Source organism: Mchenga conophoros, linkage group LG18 (genome assembly GCF_057382185.1).
Source record: "Mchenga conophoros isolate Kocher_MC1m ecotype Shallow Benthic linkage group LG18, M_conophoros_male_GT1.1, whole genome shotgun sequence".
In the NCBI taxonomy this organism is placed as follows: Eukaryota; Metazoa; Chordata; class Actinopteri; order Cichliformes; family Cichlidae; genus Mchenga; species Mchenga conophoros.
This window is the reverse complement of record NC_140543.1, coordinates 15,288,445-15,312,339: the sequence shown is the minus strand read 5'-3', so window position 1 is coordinate 15,312,339 and position 23,895 is coordinate 15,288,445. Positions and strand designations below refer to the sequence as shown.

Here is a 23,895-nt window from a genome sequence, read left to right as displayed (position 1 = left end):
TTTCATGCTGCTGTATATTTTCCTATTCAAGCCTGTAATCTCATACTCCACCGCTCCTGTCAGTCTCATATGGTTCCTGTTACCAAAATATAGCAGCTTAGTCCAGCCACACAGAGCTAAGCAGAAACTTTTGTTAAGTGCAGCAGTGAAGGTGAGAAACAGCAACACACTTACCTGAAACTTTTAGGCAATGTCCAGCTGGCAAAACAAAACCTTTCATGCCACGTGGGCTTTTTAAATCCTCCGCTGAATGCCAGTGCAATGCTGCATTCACACACGGTGGCAGGGATATTTCTGATAAGGCGATGAATGGAATTTATGGTAAGATATAAATGGATCTGACCCTGAGGGCTACAAGCACGCCGCTACAGTTTAATAAAAGAAGAGGTAGGTCATCAGCATTCAGGCAGACATTATTATGATTTCACGTCAGGTCTTGTGAGCTGTCTCAGTTGTAGGTTGTTGTTAAAGGTGCTCCACATGCAAACAGTGAGTCACGCTGAGCAGGATGCTGTAGCTGGCAACTGCTGCTCAGCTGCTTTGACAGGAAGTTAAGAGAGGAAAGTGAAATCCTCCACCGCTGTCAATCCCTGCCGGAGATCAGTTGATTCTACACCTTGTCTGGGAACTTGCACTTGAACCGTGATAATTTTTCCAGCTCCAATTCACAGCAGCACTGCTTTATAAGCCTGAACTGCTAATTTTAAAAATGGAATAGCACTGAATTCATGGGCATGAGACAATATTAAAAGTTATTATTAATAAAATAGCATAAGTTACACCAGGTAGTTTATCTCTGATTAACAACCTCCTTAACCTTTTGGAGAAGATCTCTTAATTGTGAGATTAGTCATAATTACAATTGTGAATGCTTCTTGGGGCTGTGCTTCAAAGCAGGTACAACATACTCAGGATATCTTTCCCCTCTCTCTTCTCTGACATCAGCAATCAGCCTAATCAGTCACACAAAGGTGGTTATAATTTCAATAAGTTAGTCCACAGCTTCCCAATCTAGCTGCAAGGGTGGTTCCCTGGAAGAGGCGGAAATGGAGGCATCTGACCAGTCAGTAATGTGAAAGGTTTACAGAGAGCAGAGTGACTGATTCTTAACAAGGAAAATCAAACTATGATATTAGAAAAAACTGTTTAGGCACATAATACAGTCTGAAAGCAATGGAGTGCAACCAGTTCAGCTCCTGAGCCGTGTGAGTGGAGGAGCACTGTACAGTAGTGCAGTATCAAACATGCTGTGTGCACTTTAAGCTCTCTTGAGCCAGCTGGCAAAAATGCAGACTGTGTAAGCCTTATTAATATCACCCGTTTATCATTAAGGAATACATTTATTAAATATATGGATGTGTGTACCGCAGTGATGAATTTGTTGAGAAGTTTTGTTTACAAGGATTTATTTCCAACGGTAACCAGCGACGCAAGACTGAAGTGCAAACATGCACACATACAGCACCACGTCACATCACAGTGTTTTTGTTTTGTCCTTCTGAACTGTATGACTCAACTTGAATCACCTCATCGCTCACTCTACACATGACATGAAAGCGTTGCTGTCCCCTCCTCTGTCAGAGAGAAATGGGGTGAGACATCAGGCCCAAGGTCTCCTGCTTTTTTTACTGCCTTTTCTGAAGCTTAGTTTTTGTTTTTTTTCCTCCACGTTGAGAAAAAACATGGACAAATAGCTAATTGTGCATCTTTCACCACTGATTCAGGTTTAAGATGAGGCAGTATCAGAGTCCAGTGCTGATACTGGACTCTGTTGTGAATCCTGCCTGTGTTCAGAGGGTTACATAGGGAAAAGTACCCATAACAATGAGAATACATGGCTTTAAGGCCAGCTCAAGACAGAGCTTGTTTCAGTCAGAAGTATTACACAAGTTCGTCTGTGTTTGGAAAAATGACTCTGTCCTCTTTATAGATCAGATTGACTTGAAGAAAAATGTGGTGAGAACTGTGCAGACTTCTTCTGAAACATTCATGGTGTGATTTGAAGCAGTGTGTGAAGGAGGAAGCAAAATTTGTTCCGTGTTGTGGCATAGAAGCAGAGCCTGTGTCATGCTTAGTTTATGCTACCCCGATTGTTTCGATTTATGGAGGGATTTGTCCACGGAGAGGGGTTTTCAAACTATGTAAATATGCTCCCAACAGTCGTCCAAAATCCATGCTGCATGGTGCTTGACATGGATGAGTGTGTTCGTTGCTGATCGGTTTATGAGTAGGCGGGGACAGGGAAGGTAGAAAAAAGGTAGAAGTTCAAAAAAATTCCACAAATTTCCCCAAATCATCTTCGTGTGCTAGAAGTTTACTATTCTCTGCACCTGATGGACCCACAGCAACCTAATCTGATCACAGGCTGCCCACACTGCCATTGGTGAACCATAATTTCCCCATAAAGATGAGCGGAGCTCATCAGAGAACCCAGTGGCTAGCCTATTAGCTCAATCATTTAGCTTGTGTGCACCAAACATTAGTTACGAATGTAAATGATTCCAAAGATCTCAAGAGCTAAATCGTTGTCAGATGATCATCAGTGGTTCCAAGATTGCATTTTGTCAAATGAAATCCCAGTTTTGTTGTAAGAAACCCTGACGACTTGTCACAGCAAGTGTTAAACTCCCCCCAGAAAAAAGAAAGTAATGAGCACTATTGCTCATATTTTGACTCGTAAGGTAGTTCAAATAATTCTGACACTGATCTGTATCCATACCTGAACGTGCCAGTTGATTTAGCAAACACAAAGACTTTAGATCATTTTACTATCATGTTCTGGGAATGTTTACACAGTCTTCTGCATAGTCGATTAATCTATAGGCAGTGATTTCACCTGTCTAATGTTGAACATGACCCACAAGTTACCATGGCGATATAACCTGGTAAGAAAAAGAAAAAACAGAACCGCTATTACTGAAAACCCAGGATTTCCTTATTCGCCTTATTTTCACCCAAGAATTAATGCACAGCAGTTTCAGCTGTTGATAAAAGGATGATTACTTAATAAATTCGGCTGTTCCCCCAAATTATCATATTTTATACCTGGACAACAGATGTTGGGTTGGTGATAGATTGCTTGTGATATTCCCTATACAAAGTTACAACAATAACAGCCATAATAATGCTTAAAAAAATATGAAACTACACAGATGAATATGTTAAGATATGTAAATATTTTTGTCTTGAATGTTTTTACACAAAGCACCTGAGGTGTGTTTACGTGTGTGCACACGAGTGGTGCTCAGACTGTAACCACGGTGGCTCTGATGCGTCTTATCAGCTTCTTTCTGGCTTTACTATCCTGCTCTCTCATGTCTCCTGCTTTTATTCTCTGTGTACTCCTTTTTTTTGGGCATGAAACAGATGGAGGTAGCATGGAAATTTTTTTACACAGAGTCAACTTAATATTTTCTATGCTTGTCAACAAAGAAATATGCAGCAAACAGATGCGTTTGGTCTGGAGCAATGTTCGGATTGATTTTACTTGACAGGTAAACAGAGCATGCATAATTAATTCCTGCCCTTACGTTTTAGGGCTCCCATCTACAGTTCTCATACTGTGGGTTTTGACCAGATTCTTCTATGATGACAGAGGGTATGTTTTTACTGTTGTTACTTTCATATTTCTGCATTTTATTTAAAGCAGCTTGCCAGTCCATGTGAACTATTATATCTATTTTTGTAGGTTTAGTATTGCACTGACATTACATTTGGCTTTACAGTTGCTGGGATGATACAGACAATGTTGGCATCTGGTGGATTATTAAGGGACCAATAACAGCCTCACTGCTGGTGAGTATAGGAGTTAAACACCAAGTACCTGATAAACTTGCCTGTCTGGTTTTTTGTTTTGTGGTGGCAGATTTACAATTAAAGTTTTACAATGAAATTTTACACTAAAGTGGGATTCTTCAGGCAGAGGAAGTGCAAGTTTGTGGCCCTTGGGGCAGTGATCATGAAATATTAAATAATATACCAGCGATGTTTTAAAATTTTAGGAGCTTGTTAAGAAACATGTATTGGTGGTTTTGTCTTTTAAATCCTTTGATGTCAGATTTTCTTTTGTCAAAGCTAAAGGTTAATAAATATTTGCCAACATACTGAGAGACAGAAGTTTTCTTGCAAATCACATTTGTTCCTGGCACAAGTTTAACTAGTTAATTAAGATAACTTTACTTCAGTGAGTTGGTAGAAATGAACATCTCTGGCAGCCATGGTAATATTTCAGTTAACCGAGGTTGTTTACTCACCTGTACTTTTTCTGGACTCGGTCCACTTCCAGACAAACTCCAGAGTGGTTAGTTTATAGTGAGGATCTGATCCAACTTCGAGCCGACCCAATTTCCTGGTGTACGCTGCAAGATTGAGCTAAAAGCCTCCCTGAATTCTTTACGTTTTGCATTATGAGATGCAACAGAGTTCTGTATACATTCAGAGTACATTTTTTTCCTGAAATATTACTGTGATAAATATGATAAACACATTGATTTTCCACGTAATCAACTAGTCCAGAACATAGTATCTTTTTCCTGTATTTACTTTTCTTGCCTCAGACACATTTGGCCCATCAGCGGAGTGAATGTTCTCGTTTGCAGTGACACATTGTGGTTCACTTTGTCTCGAGTTCAATAGTAATCACCTTTATCCTGTGATGATACAGGATTTTTAAATTTTTCATTCCCCTGTGATAACACTGAATGTCTTTTAACTAGTGTGTATCTGATTTTGCCATTTAGGCCACTGTGCATGTTTCTCTTCCAGATCAACATAGTCATCTTCGTCAACGTCATCCGGATTCTGGTTGAAAAGCTTAAATCTTCTGCCATGACAGGGAACAATGACACTGGACACTTTATGTGAGTCACGAGGAGAGATTATTACCGTGGGACAATGTGGGGCACAGTGTACAATGTTGTGCTAGTGCAAAATTTTGTTATAGCTGGTTTTTAAAAATATCATGCAACAGATCCAGATTTAGCTGAACTGTTTACATGTGGCTGTCTGCACTTGTGTATTCCCTCTTTTGGTCAAAATTAATAGAAGAACAGTCCGTCGTTCTTGTGATACAAAAAACAGAGAAAAAACTGCATCAACAAGTTTCTCGACTACTGCCTGTTAACTGAAGGACAGCAATATTCTGAAAAGTCAGTATGCATTTGCGTCCTGCAGGCCACCCTCCTAATCTCAATAAGGTGCATAAAATTCACAAGACAAAACATTAAACAAAATAGTTCAAATCACATTAATACAAATGAAAACTTTTCCAGAGAAAAAGATACACTCAAAAACACCTGTTCTGTTTGTTCATCATGGCAACAACAGCTTACAAGCCCACACAGGACATGCACCCTAGCACCCTGAAAGCACCTGGTTGAAAAGCAGGAAATTTTCATCTGACTCTGAAAAAATGACTGGTGCTAGTTTACTGCAACAGTCTAATGAACTTTGTGATTGGCTTTGCTGCACAGTGTAGTAAATGCTAGTTATTTCAGCCATTTTTATCTTTCCATTCATTTTCTTTGGTTCAGAGTTTAAATGCTATACCTCCTGACTGTAGCTAGGTAACTAGATAGAGTTTGTCACCTACTAATCAGAAGGTTGGTGGTTTGATCCCTGGCTGCTCCAGTCTGCATGCTAAATATCCTTGGGCAAGATATTAACCCCAAGTTCCTCTGCAGTGGGCCCATCGGAGTGTGGATGTGTGCGAATGTTAGATAAAAAACACTTAAACACAGAAAAAAGTAAATGGGTGAATGAAGCAAGTTGTATAAAGAACTTCGAGTGCTCAGGCAGAGTAGAAAAGTGCTATATAAGAACCAATTATATGATTACGATTGATTGCCCCCAATGAGACGGCCTCTTCTTCTTTCTCTTATTGGATAAGAGCCAGGCTTTGAAAAGTGTAACTCAGTGTTGATTTATGAGATGTAAGGAACCAATCAAAATGCTGAACATATGCCCCTCGCAAAGTGGGACATATGATCACTCTAGTCACAAGTTATTGATGTGACATATAATAGCTTTGATTTGATAAAAAGCGTGCTGCTCTTTAATAGAAGCTGTAAAGTAGTAAATTAATATGAAAACCAAAAACCTTTAGGGCAGCAGTAAGGTAAGAGGAGTCTGTGAGGATGGACTGCTCAGGAAGGCTGTTTTATCTAGTGAAAATGAGATTTGATAATACGTCTCAGCAGGAAACCTTACAGCTGATGAACAGATTTCTGATTGTGAGGAAGAAAAGAAGTAGCTTGCACCAATCAGCTAATACAGCACTCTAAAGAGCTCTGAACTTACCCCAGTGTGTGCATGTGTGATGTCAGGAAATGATGAAGAACAAATAACCTATCAGATAAATTAGTTTCGATATCCATACATCTTACATAGGGTGCTGAACTTAATCTTAGTGCTATTTTGATAAACCATCATTTTAATAATCTGTAAGTTTAAAATTTAAACACTGTACAAGAATAAAATTTGATTTCTTACAGATTACATTTGTACTTATAAGAAATGTCTTGTATGACTGAAAAATAAGATCAAAGCCACACTTCCCCTCTCTGATGCAATCTCTTTCAAGTTTTTTTTTTTTTTTTTGGATTGGATATGCTCTGTGAGTTTGCAACTTTCACCGTCTTTCTTTGAAGCCTGGATGTGAGCCAGCACATCACAAGTATAGGTTTGAATAAATCAAACCAAATTCACACAAATATTTAGAAACAACTGTAAATTTTGTGTATTACATTTTTACAGACATATATTGTGCCCAGAAGACTAATCCTTTTTCACTTTTCACCAACGTTTAATCTTGTTCTCTCATGTGGATGAAAGTCGTATAACTTACTGAAATGTCTCAACTATTGGAAGGGTTGAAATCTGGTTTTATCCAATTTATCCAATCGCTCAGAAACTCAATACATGTAGGGATCTAGATTTGGCCAAGACAACCTGCTGAATTTCAAATCAAGCAGAATGAGGAAGAAAGGGGATTTAGGTGACTTTGAATGTGGCATGGTTGTTGGTATCAGACAGGTTGATCTGACTGTTACCTAAACTGCTGATTTGCTGGGATTTTCCCACACAACTAACTCTAGGGTTTACAGAGTGTGGTCAGATAAAAAGAAAAGTTCCAGTGAGCATCAGTTCTCTGGCTGAAAATAACTTGAAGAAGAAGCAGACTTGCCCGGTCTGATTCTGAATTTTTGTTGCGACAGATGGTACGGTCAGAATTTTGCAGAAAAATAAATGATAAAAACAAGACTGGCTTATGACATAATAACTTTTATAAGTCAGGTGAGGTAGCAGCCTCACCTCACCATAGTGGCCATGCAAGATGATCTACGCCCTTGGTAAGTTTTAAGGAAAAAAAAAAATGGTTTTGGTAAAAATAGATCCATCGGCAATGTGAAATCCCAGAAATAAAAATTTCTCACAATATCATATTTTTTTCCGCCCCGATTTGCAATGATACATCCCAAGAACTCCATGACTTGCTCACTTGCTATTAGCAGAACTGTACCATCATGGTACCATAATGAAGATCAACGTTACAAGTGTCTAACACCAACAAGTGGATACATGAGATAATTTTGGGCTTTACTTATGGGAACCTATAGCTCAGGTGTGAGTTAAAAACATCATATGCAGAGAAAAGTGGTTCAGCATTAATAAAGCTGAGCTTTAAATCATTTTCTTGCACTAAACTCTTTATAATTCAGTTGGATAAATAGTAATTTATTTTAACATGTAAACCTTTTGCTGGGTGTTAAGTGGAAACTGCTAACTGAGGCAGTAGTATGTAAGAAGAAAAGGTGAGGGGGAGCTGTTTAAATCCCTTGACAAAAGTTTGAACGGCTTCTTACACTTTAATATAATATATGCATACATGAATCTACTGCAGCAGCAGTGAAACCCTGCTTCACCTGAAAGAATCCTTCTTTCTCTTGACATCTGGCTGGTGCACATTTGTGCTCAGCTGAATTAATTTAGAATGAGAGCATATAAAAATAGCTCCAGATTCCAGAAATAGATGTTACCTACTTTGACGTACGACAGGATTGTTCCACCAGTTCAATGAATGTTTCACAGGATTAAAAGCCCCGCCTGTCGTAGGAACTTAAATTTGATTCAGGAGGAACCTTGGCATTCACACAAAGGCACAAATTATTCACCTGAAATAAGCTGATAGCTCCCCTCCATCTTTAATCTTTAAGCAGTTGAAGCTGTGATAATATTTCTGATTAGAGCTATTTTATGGTTTAATCTGACTATCTAGATGACTAAAACACATACTGCAACATCCTCATACATGTGAGAATGTCACTGAGGAAACTAAAGTGAGAATAAAAAACACACACATGTCAGTTGTTAGGATAACAGCTGTCTGTTGATCTCTGATGAACTGGATACTCTTGTGAGTGGATCTGTACCCAGCTAGGTTTTCCAATCTCAATAGGATATACAGAAAAGTAAATGATGAAGAGCATAAACATGATACTTATCTCAGTGTCTTTTGATGATGAAGCAGATGTTGAGTTGCTCTTTTCAAACCGCATTACTTGCGGGAAACCGTTTCAACAAAATGTCATAAGAAATTAAATGGCAACATTTACATGATATTTAGACATCAGTGATATGAGCTGAACTAAGCACAATGTGTTCAGGTTTTGTGTTTTGACATTTTAATCTTTTCCACTGATTGGCCTGATGACGATGTTGTTTTAAAGGTCAGTGTAATGAAAATCTGACACCACCATTGTAGCTTGAATGACGCATTTAGTCTGTCTGGCATTTGAAACTTGTACCTCTGACATGACTGAAAGTAGCTGACCATACTGGTAACACACTGTAATCTTTCAAAGTGTTGCATCATTATCTGGACTTATTTTTTATTTTTCAGTCCTTTCTTTTTGCTTCACTCAGGAGGCTGGCAAAATCCACCCTGTTCCTGATTCCTCTGTTTGGGATGCACTACACTGTATTTGCCTTCTTGCCTGAGAACACTGGAGTAGCAGCCAGACTCTACATCGAGCTGGGACTGGGCTCCTTTCAGGTATAAAACTTCAGAATCACAGTTCACAAAGAATTGCTAAAAATAAATAACTCACATTTCTCAAGTTGAAATTCTTCCCAGCAGATTTATTTTCCTTGTCACATTAGAAGCACAGGTGTTACAAATCTGAATCATCATGGAATTGATATTTATACCTGTGCATGCACAATAATAACTAAAGCTCGTCGGCTGATGGCCAGATGAACTTATGTGATGGTGAGGTGTCTGCCATCCATCCCTCAGTCTGTTCCAGCACCTGTCCCTCTAAAATTCACTGAATTCTCAACTCGATTATTATATTTTAGAGAAACCTGCGCACACTGATATCCTATTGTATCTTCCAATTTATCAAGATTATGCGCAAAGTTAAAACAGGAGGTAACAGAGGGATAAAGCTGATGAGTGATCCCATGTAGACATTCAGTTGTAGTTCATGGAGCTAGGTTAAGGAGAGAGGTGATATCAGTTAGCAGCAGTATGGGTTCATGCCAAGAAGTAACACTACAGAACTTGGAAAGAAAAGCATCTGGACTGAAGATGTTTCACCTCTCATCTAAGAAGCTTCTTCAGTTCAAAGAGCAACTGGTGGAGAGTCCCAGATTTTAAGCCCTACGGGAATGTCCCCAAGAGGGTCTGGCACTCTCGGAAGTTTCTCGGATGACAGCTGTATAGTCCAGACACTTTTCTCACCAAGCTCCTTAGACTGCAATGATCTGGATGACTGAGAACCTTCACAGACAACACTACAGATAAGATATTTGAGAGAGTTGATAGAGAAATATAGAGAAATATAGAGAAGGCCAGAAGGAGCTTCACTGTGTGTTCATGGATCTAGAGAAGTCATTGATTGTGTGCTTGGAGGAACTGTGGTATTGTATGAGTATATCACTGAGGTGCAGTAGGAGACAGAGACACAGATGAGTTCAAGGTGGGAGTAGGACTACATCAGGGATCAGCTCTGAGGACCTTCTTGTATGCAGTGGTGATGGACAAGTTAAAAAAGGAATGAAAGTCAGTAGATACAAGACACAATACAGGGTGCACAGCAGAAGTGAAGAGGAGAGTGCAGTCAGGGTGGAGTTGGTGGAGATGAGTGTTGGGATGATTGTGACAGAAGGATAGCAGCCAAAGTAAAAGGGAGGGTTTACAAAATGTTAATGAGACCTGCTGTGATGTTTGGTTGGGATATGGTGGCACTGACAAAAACACAGGAGCTGATCCTGAAAGTGGCAATGTTGAGGATGTTAAGATTTTCATTGGGAGTGACCAGGATGGACACGATTAGAAATGAGAATATCAGAAGGAGGGCTTGAGCGATAGAGACACAAGGTTGAGATGGTTTGGGCATATGTAGGAAGAGTACATTCATATGAATATGTGGCAGAAGAGGATACTAGGAATACTAGATACTAGGAGAAATGGAAGCAGATGATCTGTTATGGCGACCCCTAAGAGCGGCAGCCCTTGCTGGCTGAAATAATCACGGTCATAAATAACCACTCCATAATATTTGTGCATGTGTAAGACTATAACTATGTGGAATGTTGACATTTATGCAGCACAAAATGTATCCCATAAACATGACAAAATGAATTAACAAACAACAATAAATCAGCAACCGAATGACTTCTTAAAAGCCTGCAGCTTCATCCTGTTTTGCTTGTTTGTTCTCTGAAGTTATTGTGATGCTTTGTGCAATTAAGTGTTAGCAACACAAGTCACTGTTTCCCCTTAAGCGGACTGTACATGCAATCAGTTCTTACTCTTATGATTTTATCTTGAAACAGATGTCTTTTATGTTGCAGGGGTTTGTGGTGGCGCTTCTTTACTGTTTCATGAATGGAGAGGTAGGCAAATGGAGGGGAAGCTTGTGTAATAAAAAAAAGTCATACAAACATTTATCATAAATAGCTGCCCTGAGGTAAGAGCTATTCTTTGGAGTGAAAACCTCAAACACATTTTTTGGTATGGGTAAATGGCAGCATTGCAGAGACATTAACCATTTTGCTCAACAGGTGAACAAAAAGCCTAGGCATCTGTAACTTTCTGCAATTTCTATTTGTTTGCAGGTCCAAACAGAGCTGCGGAGGTGGCTGTGGAAGTGCCACAATCAAAGTCATCTCACACCAGCTAAGAGAAGCATCACTCAGATCACAATTCGGACTCATGGGGGGCTCGGGCTGCCTGCTTCTAGTGGCAACATCTCTTCTGTATGATTTCAGAGATCATTAATGAAGAAAATGTTTCACAAAGGAAAAGGAAGGGGAAAAATGAATCAGTCCTTGGAGCTGAACATGCTGATGACATTAATTCAACAACCCCTCTCTAAGAACAGGTTACCAGAATGAGCACAGGTGAGTGAGGAGGAAATGTATCAGGATGCATTATACTGATTTCAGAAGCAGTTGTGGCTGCAGTTTAAGGATGGTACAGCACACATTTCTCATTTGAAACACAGCGTGCTCTTTCTTGGACCGTCTCCGATGGTGGTTGATTTGTAGGGATGTCACGGTGCCACAGAGGAAAGAGGAAAACCTGGGGACAGAGCTGGCCCTGAGTTAATGACTGAGCAAAAATGTTGTGGAATCATATTTAGCATTTGCAGACACATGACGACAAACCTCAGATGTTAATTTGTCTGCCATTTTGAGTGTGTGAGCATGGTGACATTGCAGTAATAATGCTAATAATAATGCTAATAGTAATGCTAATAATGATACTAACAGCAATGTTAATAATAATAACAACAATGATTATTTTATTTAAAAAATGCAGTTACAAAATTCCTAGTTTGGATGAAACAGGATGTAATGTACAAGTCCAAACACAGGCAAATATCTTACAGTACATTCACTCCTGCATACACACATTAGAAGAACAAGAACCAAAAATAATGGGAAAAGACTAAGGAAATGTTATACTATAAAAAATTAGGTTTTAACTGTCATATAAGACAAACCACAGATTCAACTGACCTGACAGTATATGACAGGGTTACCTCCAGTAGAAACAGAACTGGACAGAAGGGGAGTATGGTGTCACAGTGAGGAAATGCGTGGAAAAGCAGTTGGTTCTGCAGCAGGAGGAGTGTAGAGAAGCTAAGTGCTTAGCTTGTGTAGTGATGACAGATGAGAACTCCATGGTTAGCTCATCCTTTTTCTCCAGTTCCTGCTTTACCTGGCGGAGGTCATCTTTTAACTGTGTGTATGCTGGCAGGCAGTGTCAAGACACTGTCATAATAGTGCTTAACAGCTGTTGAAGGTAGCAAGCACTTAGCAAGCAGGCTGAAAACAAAACAAGGAGCTAGGCTAACACTGACCCCACCTAATAAAGCCACCAAACCAGGTTTCAGGAAAGGTGTCAAGTTGCAGCGGTGACAGTAACACAGTAGCAAATTGATCAAAAGGAAATTACTAAATCCACCAAAACACAAAATTCAAGAAAAACTGGCCTAGAGGCCAGTCAATAACTACCTGGCAATTACCAGTTAGAAGGAAAAAAGTTTATTTCCCAACGAGTTAAAAGTGTTTGCTGGAGGTTAAACAGGCCTATAGATAGGTCAGTAACCACCTAGCAACCCCCAGTTTCTAGGGAAAAATGTGTATTCCCCAACCTTGTGATTGCTTTCGCTGCTAGCATGCTGCTATGGTCATCATTTGAATGAAAGTGATTTGTCTACAGACGTTGTCTAGTTAACCCCTTTTTCCATTAATACCTACTCGGATTGACTCACCACGACTCGCCCACGTCTTGACTCGGATTGACTGGTTTTCCATTACAACTGAGTACCACCTAATGTGCATGGTCATTGTTATAGAAACGGGGCGGAGCGTTGATAAATACACGGTTAATGTATGAAATAAATGCTACAACAAAGGTGGACATCGAGGCAAGAATATACCTGCTGTTCAGTCTGTGGCTTTTCATCAGACTTGGGGACCATGGCATTGTTTTTTGTAGCCATTTCCCCTCGTTACCAGGTTTCAAAATAAGTGTTTTTGATTTTCGTGAATGGGATGCTATCATGACTCATTGAGCGATGCCCCTGACTAGCCAATTGGCGGCATGCAGTCTGACCACGTCACATTTTAGCAAAAGCTCGGTTCACTATGAACCCTGGCCAAGCAGGTACTATGTTAGTACCTGGTCCAGATACTATGAACTAAGAGAAGACCCTGAAAACCGTGGTGAACCATGGCAAGTCGATCCGAGTAGGGCTTTTATCTCAAGTAAAAACTGTGAAAAAAAGTGGCGACTGTGTGTCTGCAAAGTATAAGTTGTGCCTTTTAAAAAATGTGGGCTGCAGTGCTGAAGCTCCTTGTTTAGACATAGAAATAGACTGTATTTATCCCACACTGGGGAAATTCATATTGTACAGCTGTACAATGGTCAGCAAGAGAAGTGAATTAGAGACGTATTAGAGAAAAAAAAATCTTTGCTTTCAATTACACCCAACAGCCTCCAGGAACCACTAATGACCAGTTGTCAAGTGATGGGTGTTTTTCATCATTATGGAAGACAACTTTTGAGCAATGGGCTCATGACATGAGAAACCTCAATAGAGACAGCTGTGGAAACACTGGATTTGGGAAATCGCTAACATATGTGAAATAGTTCTGTGCAGCAAGCAGCAGGAGCAGTCTATGCTGGAAACTTTTGAAGGACCACTCTGGAGTTGTGCGTGCTTGCTCACTTAGCATTTCACTGACTGAAATATATATGTTATGTATATCTATATATAATTTTTTAAAGTACTGCGATCCAGAGAGTCCAGGACAAGCATTTTGCATTGCCATTAATTGGTACATCATGTTTTAACTTATTGGTTTGATGATGAGCCATTGGATTTGTGAATATTTATTTGCTGCTTTCCACATATTTATGGTGTTGTCAGATGTGATAAATCATGAGCATTTCATGTACTAGTTGCACTTAAAGAAATACCAAATTATTAAAAGAGTGCCTGGCATTTACATAATACAATGTCATAAAATGGTTGTGTTTAACAACACTGGGCTGGTTACCCACACTGACAATGGTCCAAAGTTACAGCACAATAAAACATAGCACCTCTTATTTGTGCATTCAAGTGCTCCTCAGGTGGTCCAATTTTTGGAGTTTGGAAGTCATTTTTCAGAGTTCTGTGTGTTCATGTGCTTTTACAACACTTCCTCACCCCAGGGTGTCAAATTATGCCTTTCTGTGAGATGTGCCTGGGGTTGCAGAGATGCACAAGATGTCTTTTCAGACTTTCTGTGTTGTTGTTCCGACCTCAGGGGACGTTCACGTGATTTTTCTAGTCAGTATATAAATTTTATAGTAGGTGTGCACACAAATACGTATTGAGAATTGTACAACCATTAAGCCTTTGCATTTGTAATTATGTAATTATTTTAAGCAGCAGTTTGTTAGATTTGCTCACCATAAAGACTGGGAACAGCTTGCTTAATTATATTTCCTAAAGTAATAGTTCATCCAGCATCTCTGAAGTTAAGTTTGGTTTAACTTCATATGCTGCATCTCAGCCCTGCACTTTTTAAGTCTTTATATTCAGCAAAGCTGCAGACACATTAGTGTACAAAAATATTTCACTATACAAGATCTTTAACACAAAGATAGTACCAGATTAACTACACACAATTGACATCAAACACTGTAACAGTGTACCCGTGCATGTAATGCACAGTAATAGATGAACATTTGTGGTTTTAAAAGTATTCAGTGTTTACTTTTTCCATCTAAGAATAGGATTTCCTTTCTATCAGAATTTTAACCAGGACCTAAGAAAAGCACATTTTCTCCTTTCCCCAAATACAATGTTGGACCTGAAGCCAAACCTCACCTTCCTCAGACCCTCTTTATTCCTCAGACCTAAAAATTATGCCTATAGGCCCTACTTGCTCGATTCATAATGAATGTAAAACACTTCCGGTTGTCGCAGCTGATATCTCAGTGATCCTACTGAGCCCATCTATCCCCTCTTCTATTGGCCTAATAAGTAGATACAACTTGTATAATAATATTTTATTTTATGTGTATATGAATTAGTATAATATATGTTATACAATATACACAAGAAGCTATACTCAATAAAATGGGATGAAACTTTTATCGAATAGAATAATTTATAAATCGTAGGAAATGTAAAATATAGAAAACTGTGAAATATAACATTAAGCTTTGGTGGTTCTCCTCATGACATGGTACTCCAATGAGGGTAACAGTTTAATGCTGCTGAGAGCAAACGTTTTATTTTTTGGCTTGAATAAACACAATTGCCCACAATAACTGGTAAGAAATCAGAGGTGTGGACTCGAGTCACATGACTTGGACTCGAGTCAGACTCGAGTCATTAATTTTATGACTTTAGACTTGACTTGAAAAAATGTTCTAAGACTTGTGACTTGACTTGGACTTTTACACCAATGACTTGGGACTTGAATTGGACTTGAACCGGTTTACTTGAAAAGACTTGATATTTCACCCCAAATATAAAATTTAACATGCATATTATATAGAGATTGAAAATGTGACGTCATTCACGGGTAGAACCGCAAAGGATTCTGGGAACTCGTGGCAAGCGGTACTAGCGCACGCAGGCTTTCAATTAAAATCAGTTATACAGCGATAAAAAGAAACACAAGAAGCCGTTGTATTATTAACTGCAATAGCCGGTCGCATGACAGCCACGGGAAGCCGACGGGTAAAGAGATCGGTTGTTATCGGATTACGTCGTTGAAGAGAAATTGTTCGAGCCATGTTTCCGAAGTAACAAAGAGGCGACGGGTGGCCTGGATTGCAGCCATTCAAAGGTCAAATATAACGTCCCAGAACACTCCAGCTCACAGGTTAGTCTGCTCCAAGCATTTACACAAAGGTCAGTGTTTTTTAGTAGTTAATACGTCACTTTCATAACATAATTGGTGATATAGGTTACAAGCAAGTCTGGCGCTGAACAGAAATTGTCGCGCTATGCTCCTTTATTTATTGTGCATAAATAGTGAATTGTCCTGACACAATATTGCGTTTCGCTTCTGTTATTATGGTACATTGACAAAAACATATACTTTTATTCACAGGATAAAACAGGTTTTTTGTATCACTAATTGCCCAGTACGATTACAACATACAATATTATTGTCACTGCTACATTTCTGTAACGCGTACCAGAAATTATTTCCACTACTAATTAATTACCGTTGAGCTCAAAGGTCCTATTAATAAACGGTTAACGAATGTGTATTTATGACGACGATTTGTGAGACTGGTAAACTTATGATACGTACGATGGTCTTTCGTTCTACACGGTGCATTTCAAGGTCCTGCACCCATCCGTCGGTAAACTGTACCTGGGCTTGTTGCAGTGACCTGAAGTTACTAAACTTCATGAGTGTATGCACTCACTCCAAGAACCGTATGATTATAAATATGCATATAAATATGCTACGATGAGATAGCTGACTTCATCTAACTAGCAAATGTTGTCCAGGCTACGTTGGTGATGCAGTTTTTTTTAATGTGTATGATATTTTTGTCATGCGATTTTAAAGCCGGTCCTACAACCGCATCCAAGAATAACATGCAGCTTATCTCAGAACTGTCGGTGAAAATTATTCTTGGAGCTAGGTTTAATTGAGCTGCATTTTAAAGAGGTGCAATTTCACAATTTGTGTATATTTTCTAAGTTCACTATTTTGTCATGTGTTGAGAAAAACACAGATTTTAAAATTACATGGTCTAACATTTACATTTAGCATAACTGCAACATTATTTTTTCGTTGTTTTTTTTTTTAAAGACTCGAAAGGACTTGAAATTCAAAGTTTCAGACTTGTGACTTGACTCGGACTTTTACACCAGTGACTTGAGACTCGACTCTGACTTGCCTGACATTACTTGAGACTTGACTTGAGACTTGAGGATAAAGACTTGAGACTTACTTGAGACTTGCAAAACAATGACTTGGTCCCACCTCTGTAAGAAATATTTTCTGTGTCTTGGATTTGACTTTTGCTTGAACAAATTCTGCAGTCATAAACTGAAAGCCAACTTGTTTTAAATAAAATGGTTTTTTAGATAAATTATTTTATTTTAAACTCTTTTTTAAATTACTTTTAAATCCCGTATGGAGCAGAGGACCAAAACTGGTCTTGAACGCGTATGTCCAAAAACCCCTTAGAATAATAATAATAATTAACATTTATTAACAAGCACCCAGGATTATCTGTTAAATCTATCAAAGTCGTACAGTTAATGTTTTAGGATAGTTTTTCCAAAGTGGACCCCTCAGGTTACTTTAGCGCAGACACCAACAAAGATTGTTACTCACACTGGGTGCAATCCCCCGCAATAAAGTTATACGTGTAGTGCAAAAATCCTGTTCTTCTCCACAGTTGTGACTTTCACACCATGGGTGTGACTGTCATGGTGATTTTGGACTCTTAATGATTTCTTTGATCGGTTCTTTTTCCAGGATGGAGTGATTGTACAGCATGCATCTTTAATGACTTTAAAAAAACAAGAACAAGAAGCAAGAATTAGGCGCACAAGTTTTAAGCTATTTTGGATTTTCTCTAATATACACAGAGTCAAAAGTACATATTCAGGATCTAAAATGTCCTTTGACTTGATAAAGCAAAGACATATTAACTTCTCATCGGTAATCATAATTGACTACAACTGGTAGTTTCTCTTTTTCTTTGTTTGATTGACCGATACTCAGAACAATGGTAAAGTCCAAGGAACAATGAAGCTCTAAAAAGAAGAACGTTTGAGCCATTTTTAAACATCTGCAAATTCTGAGATCATCAGTTCAAACAACTGTACATAAGTACAAGTTATTTGTATGTGTCACCGCTTTGCCAAGATCTGATAAGGCATTCAGGAACAACCCAGGAACCACAAAAGCTCAAGCCTGGAAACTGCTGAAACACCAGCGTCACTGTTCACAGTGGGTCCAGTATTACATTGCCTTAGCCTGATTAGGCACTGATCAAGAAAGAAGCCCCTATTCCAAAATCGCTGCCTTCAAGCTTGGCTGAAATTTGCAGTTGCACATATAGACAAGCAACTTGTCTTCTGGGGAAAAAGTTTTACGGTCAGATGGGATAAAGATTGAGCTATTTGGCTCCGACAGCACGAGGTATGTTTGGAGGAGCATGGTGGTGGTGCTCTTGGACTGTTATGCTGTCAGTGATACTAGTGCATTCAACAAAGTGTTTAGAATAATGGAGTGCTACCTCCATATTCTTCAACATCACCTGAGATCAACAGCCCGAAGCTTGGACGTAATTGGGTGTTCTAACAGGACAATCATCCTAAACTTGGATCTGGTTTTGGAATGAATATAGCAGGCTAACATTAAGCTTGTGGAATGACCTTTTTAAAAGCCTTGGCTTCGACCCTGTTGAAAATTTGTGGACTATACTTAAAGCCAAGTGATGCCAGGAAACCAACGAATTTAAATGAACTCTACCAATTCTGTATTTAATCAAATATTAGTGGCGATGTAGCTTATACGTGTACTTTTGACCTTGTGTGGATAATTCTTATTTTTTTAAAGCCATTAAAGATGGATACTGTACAATCATTTCATCCTGGAAAAAGAACAATTCAAAGAAATTATTAAAAGCCCCAAATTGCCATGACATTCACACCCATGTGTATGTAAACTTCTTACACCGATAGTAAATGTAAGTAAATCTTCCATCTTTGAATAATGAATCACACTCTTTGCAAGTACAACAACTTACCACCGATAAGTTTATTTTGCAGTCAATTTTACACAACTGGAGACATGAATGTTGGACACCAGAACGCTTGTTACACATGGCACACTGTCACAGGTAGAACCTTTGATGAAAGTTCATAGATATTTTTTCTTCATTAAACTGAGAATTTACATATATTTAAATGCTTGTCATTACATACACATGCATACAGATTACAGTCTCCAACTTTCAAACACAGATGCACACACACACACACACACGCACACACACACACACACACACACTGAAAACTGGTACATAAAGAAATGTACAAAATCACAGCCACAAACACTGCAGGTCTTAGTCAAGAGGTCCACCTGTGTGCCAAAAGTATGCATACATGATAAAGAAAAGACATCATTTGTACACTATGGCAAATTTATAGCAGGCAACATTTAAGAGCAGCTGAGCGACAACGGTACATTCAATTCATTGGCAATCAAGACTTAACACACAATCAAAACATCATAAAACCGGCTCAACAAGCACAACCGCCAAAGTAACAGCATCTTAGCACAGAGATATGCCACATAGAATAACTACAGTCAAAATATTTTTTTAATCAGTTTTAGAAACACTCATTTACTTTTTTTTTTTTTTTTGCAGAAAGTTAAATGAGATTGATGCTAAAAATGCTGGCAAAAAGACAAGATATTAGCCTGCTGTCCAGGTAGCTTATTTAGCTAAGGGGAGGGGGGGTTTCTCTTCTAGTAAAAAAAGTCACTTCCAGGTAGTAGAAATCTACTAGGTATGGGAAACAGCCTTTTAGGTTTATTCATAAATTATATATATTGTATTTTTGGTATGGGTATAAAATAGGGAGTTAAATGAGGATCAGAGGCTAGCTGTTTCCCTAATCACTGGATATAGCTTCTTTTTCTAGCATACAGATATAAGCGTGTTATCACGCTATTATATATCTCTATATATAATATTTTAAAAAATTATCAGGGTTTCTCTTTGATACATTCGTTTGTTATAATAATTCTAAAATAAATGCAAGAAGAGGTTTATGAAAAGCAGTGTGGTCTCTTTTAGCCAAAATTTAGCTAAAAGCTACAATGCTCAGTTTTCCTCTAGCTAGTGCTAAGAATCAAAACAAATTCTCCAGATTTCCTCTAATCTCACAGTATGGTTAAAAACTGACACAGTTCACAGTTCACTAAAGTGAAGGGGAGGAATTTGAGATATGGCATGACAGAAAAACACATATCTCTACATTGAAAAAACAAAACAATGTTAATTTAAGTTTTATTATGGACATCAAAATGTTGGGCTTGTCACAAAAACAGATGTAGAAAAAGAATAAAAATATGGCATATAAGCATCTCTACCCCCTATCCTACATTTCTAAACATGAGCAAAACAGTGCCTGTCAAAACTGTCCACTCTCCTTAACATTTTACTGCCACCCTGTGGTAGACAAATACACAGCACGGAAATGAGCAAGGAGTCATTTTTACTCTTCTTTTTTTCACATACAGTAACAGCTTTGAGACATGGTCGTTTACATCTGAGCTGTTTAACACTCAGAGTGACGGCTGGTGATAGAAACACTTAAGCAGCAGCAGAGTGTTTGTGTTTAAAGTCACACTCTCTTACACACTTTGTGTTTTGTCTGTTGCATTTGTTCCACCTCTAAAAATCTATTTGAATAAAATCATGTCCCCTGTCTGTTGTCCTCACTCTACTGTCCACAAGCTGCAAAGATGATGCATTTGATATAATGTTACTTTTCAGAGGTTGCATCTGCTTCTTGTGTTTTTTGTCTTTCTCTAGAGTGAGAGACTTTGCTATGCATCTCCCACTCTCACTTCTTATGACACTACATTTATGGCACTTAGACCAAGAACACCACATCACTCAAAATAATGAAATCATACATTAGAACCACAACTATGTTTTATGCACAAAAAAGCATGTATACTGTACATATAGTCACTTTACATGGCACCATTTCATGGAAAATAAATATACATCCTTATCTGTAAAGTATCATCAATTCATTGTTCAAAGATACTACATTCTTAGAATCCAACTATGATGGTACATAAAATAAATATGGTGAAAAAACTATTTTTGTTTACATCATTTCACATTTTATTCTATTAAATAATTTCCCCACTTGTACAATTATTGTTTCTCAGTCTGTTTTTTGCACAAACAAAACAGAAAAATGAGCAAAAATCAGCGATTGTCAAGAGCTGTCACATTAAAGCCTTTAATGTTGACTGTTACACCACTTGTTTTTTTGTTTTGTTTTGAAGCCATTTATCTTTCACATTGCTGCTAAAATGAGTGTTGTAGATACATCATGGCTGTAAACCAAGAGATAAATAAAATAAATAAAAATTATGGAAAACTACACAGCAGGACTCTTTTTACACTGTGTGTAAGTTAATAAACTGACAATGATGAGAAATTCACTAATAAAGTTTTGAGACACACAATGGAAAAAGCATATTTTCTTCAATCTACACTGAAATCCACCACTCTGTACATTCTTTGAAATGACTCGCTGCACCTTTAGATTACCTGTAAAAATGTAAAAATGATAGCTATTTGTGACCGACTAGGCACTTTGGAATATGAGCGTAGGATGGTTAAAATTAGAGTAGGAACAATTTATTATGGCACAATGGTCTCAAGCTTGGAGGAAAGAGATCAAGAGACAATGAAATCTGTTATGTTCAAGAGCATGTTGACAGTGGGAATCTTTCCCCTACAATAAAACGATGTACATTTAAACTCATGGCACTATGAAGAGCTTTGGGTGAAAGCATCCACTATATGGCACGTGTACTGTTTATGTTCACAGTTTGCAAAAAAAATCTGTCTGAAAAGGGAAAAGGGGACTCGAGCTCCACTAGTAGAGCAGCTAAAGGCTCTAGTTGGTTCAGATAGTAGACCAGTGGTTCCCAACCTTTCTGATCTGTAACCGCTTAAAACAAAACTAAGTCAACTCACAACCCATCATCACACTCTGTGAGGACAGGCTGCTTATTTTAAGCATCAAGATGAGGAACTAGAAGGAAAAACAAACCAATATTAATGTCCACATTATGGCTAACATCTCACAGTCCCTCTAATTCAATCTAATCTTGGGATTCCCAAGGTTGGGAAACACTGTTCGTTCACATCTCTTTTATATATACTGTATGTGTTTTTATTTTTCATTTCATACAAAAAATAGTCCAGACTAGAGTGGGCAGGATCTTCTGGGTCCTCTGGATATGGGATGTAGTCTACAGATCTGGGCTCCAGTTCCTTTTATTTGAAAAGGTCATAACAATACTGCGTTATCCTAAATAAAGAAATTCTGATCTAGACACTAAAAGTCACTATTTACACAATCCATGAGTTGTTTTTTTTTCTTTATATATAAGTTATATTTTGACATACTCTGTACTTACGGCTGAAAGTAGAAAATGTTTAAATTCAAGACAAAACATTTAAACAATGAGCATTTTTTACAAGCAAGGCGAACGTTTGGTTGATAATTAACTTTGGGCTGTAATGAAATCCAGTCAGGCAACCAGTTTGGCACTTTGAAGCACATTTACTTTACACCAACAGCCAAATATGACCCCATACTTTATGTCAAGCTATTTATTTCTTAAAATGTATTATTATTATTATTTTAATAGTGTCTCTTGTGGCACCATCTCCTATCTGAATGTAAATAAAACAATAAAAGGGGGAAATATTATATAAAGAGAGTTTAAATCAATAAAATGTAATTTAAGTTGTGCAAAAATATTCATTTTAAGTCATTAATCATATAAATTGCAACCTAAAGTAGTCTAAGGTAGTGAGATAAATTAAATATATTACTTCAATATTAAATGATAAAGACATAAAATCTCCAGTAAATGTTTTCAGAAAGATTAATTTTCTAAAGGTGAATTAACTACATGCAAGAGGTTTGAGGGGCCACTTTGGTCTGCTCTGGTTGGTCTGATGTAGGTAAGTGGAACGGCACCTTGAAGTTGATTCTAGCAAATCAGATGCTCAGGTCGGGAGGCTGATGTTGGCATTCTCCGCCAGCGGGCTCGACATGCGTATCTGCGAGCTGCTCTTGCTGAGGATCGACAGTTGAGTCCCGCCGTTCACTCCACTGCTGGCCAACGAAGGATGCCTCTGCTGCTTCAGGTCCACAGCAAAGTACCGGTTCACCGTCCAGCTGCGCCATTTCCTCTTGATCTCCGATTGCACCTTCAGGGAGAAACTTCACAAGGTCATTTTTAATGTACTTTAAGCTGTACCAGCTCCACGAAAAGGTACAGTAAAGGTGAGGTTTTTAGAAAGAAGAGTTTCGTAATGTGATCTAGAGCGTTCGAAAGACATGCACGCATGCCAACTTTTTGGGATTTGGGACTGTAATATAACATGGCTTTTATAATAGATAATAATTCCAACGTTTTATGTATCAGGACATAGTATTAAAAAAAATCTGGTTCTTAGCAGGTATTAAAATTAAGTAAATATGAATAATGGAGAAGTTGTGTATGAAAAACTATCTATACCTTTTCCCCTTCCTGAGGAATTAACAGGGTAAGTAGAAGTGAGGTACTGATAATTGAATGACCTTAATTATCTGATAACCAGCAAGTGTGAGCACCTCTATAAAAAGACTTATTTTGACTTTTCAGGTTCTTGTGTTTTCCAGAGACAGACATTGGCAACCAACTTAAATAAGCAATTGTTGCTGCTGCTCAATCTGGAAAGAGTTATAAGGTCAACAAACTCAAGTCCATCATTCTACAGTGAGAAAAAATATTCAAAAGTGGAAAACAACCAAGACAATATCCCAATGTCTGACCATGCAGTGCTCAGAGAAACTGCAAAAACCCCAAGACCCAGCATATCTCTCTTTATGGATCTCAGCATGTTAAATGTTAAAGATCATGACAGTACTATCAGAAAATTATAATAAATATGGCCTGTTTCAAAGAGTTGTGAAGAGGAAGCCTCAGTTTAGTTTTTGCAAAACTGCATCTGAACAAACCAAAAGACATCTGGAACAAAGTGGAGTGTGTGTTCTTGATCATCTGTATTCAAATAATTTTCGAACC

At 38.2% G+C, this 23,895-nt stretch overlaps 2 protein-coding genes across 6 annotated transcripts in view; one reads left to right on the top strand and one right to left on the bottom strand.

Moving 5' to 3' along the window:
• The window catches only part of ghrhra (growth hormone releasing hormone receptor a), a 45,425-nt gene extending 30,772 nt beyond the window's left edge, over nt 1-14,653 (top strand). Inside the window, exons 8-13 of the mRNA XM_085255971.1 lie at nt 3,538-3,598; nt 3,726-3,795; nt 4,765-4,859; nt 8,923-9,052; nt 10,858-10,899; nt 11,122-14,653. Of these exons, the coding sequence (XP_085112097.1) occupies nt 3,538-3,598; nt 3,726-3,795; nt 4,765-4,859; nt 8,923-9,052; nt 10,858-10,899; nt 11,122-11,268 (545 nt within the window). The 3' untranslated portion in view covers nt 11,269-14,653. The remainder of the gene's footprint in view (nt 1-3,537; nt 3,599-3,725; nt 3,796-4,764; nt 4,860-8,922; nt 9,053-10,857; nt 10,900-11,121) is intronic.
• Nucleotides 14,654-18,795: 4,142 nt separating this feature from the next.
• The window catches only part of LOC146553445 (pituitary adenylate cyclase-activating polypeptide type I receptor-like), a 33,675-nt gene continuing 28,575 nt past the window's right edge, over nt 18,796-23,895 (bottom strand). For 3 of the 5 annotated variants that reach the window (XM_085255966.1, XM_085255965.1, XM_085255968.1), the window contains one exon: nt 18,796-23,048. In XM_085255966.1, the coding sequence (XP_085112092.1) occupies nt 22,824-23,048 (225 nt within the window). In that variant the 3' untranslated portion in view covers nt 18,796-22,823. The remainder of the gene's footprint in view (nt 23,049-23,895) is intronic. The other 2 variants (XM_085255967.1, XM_085255969.1) reach the window with 1 other exon arrangement.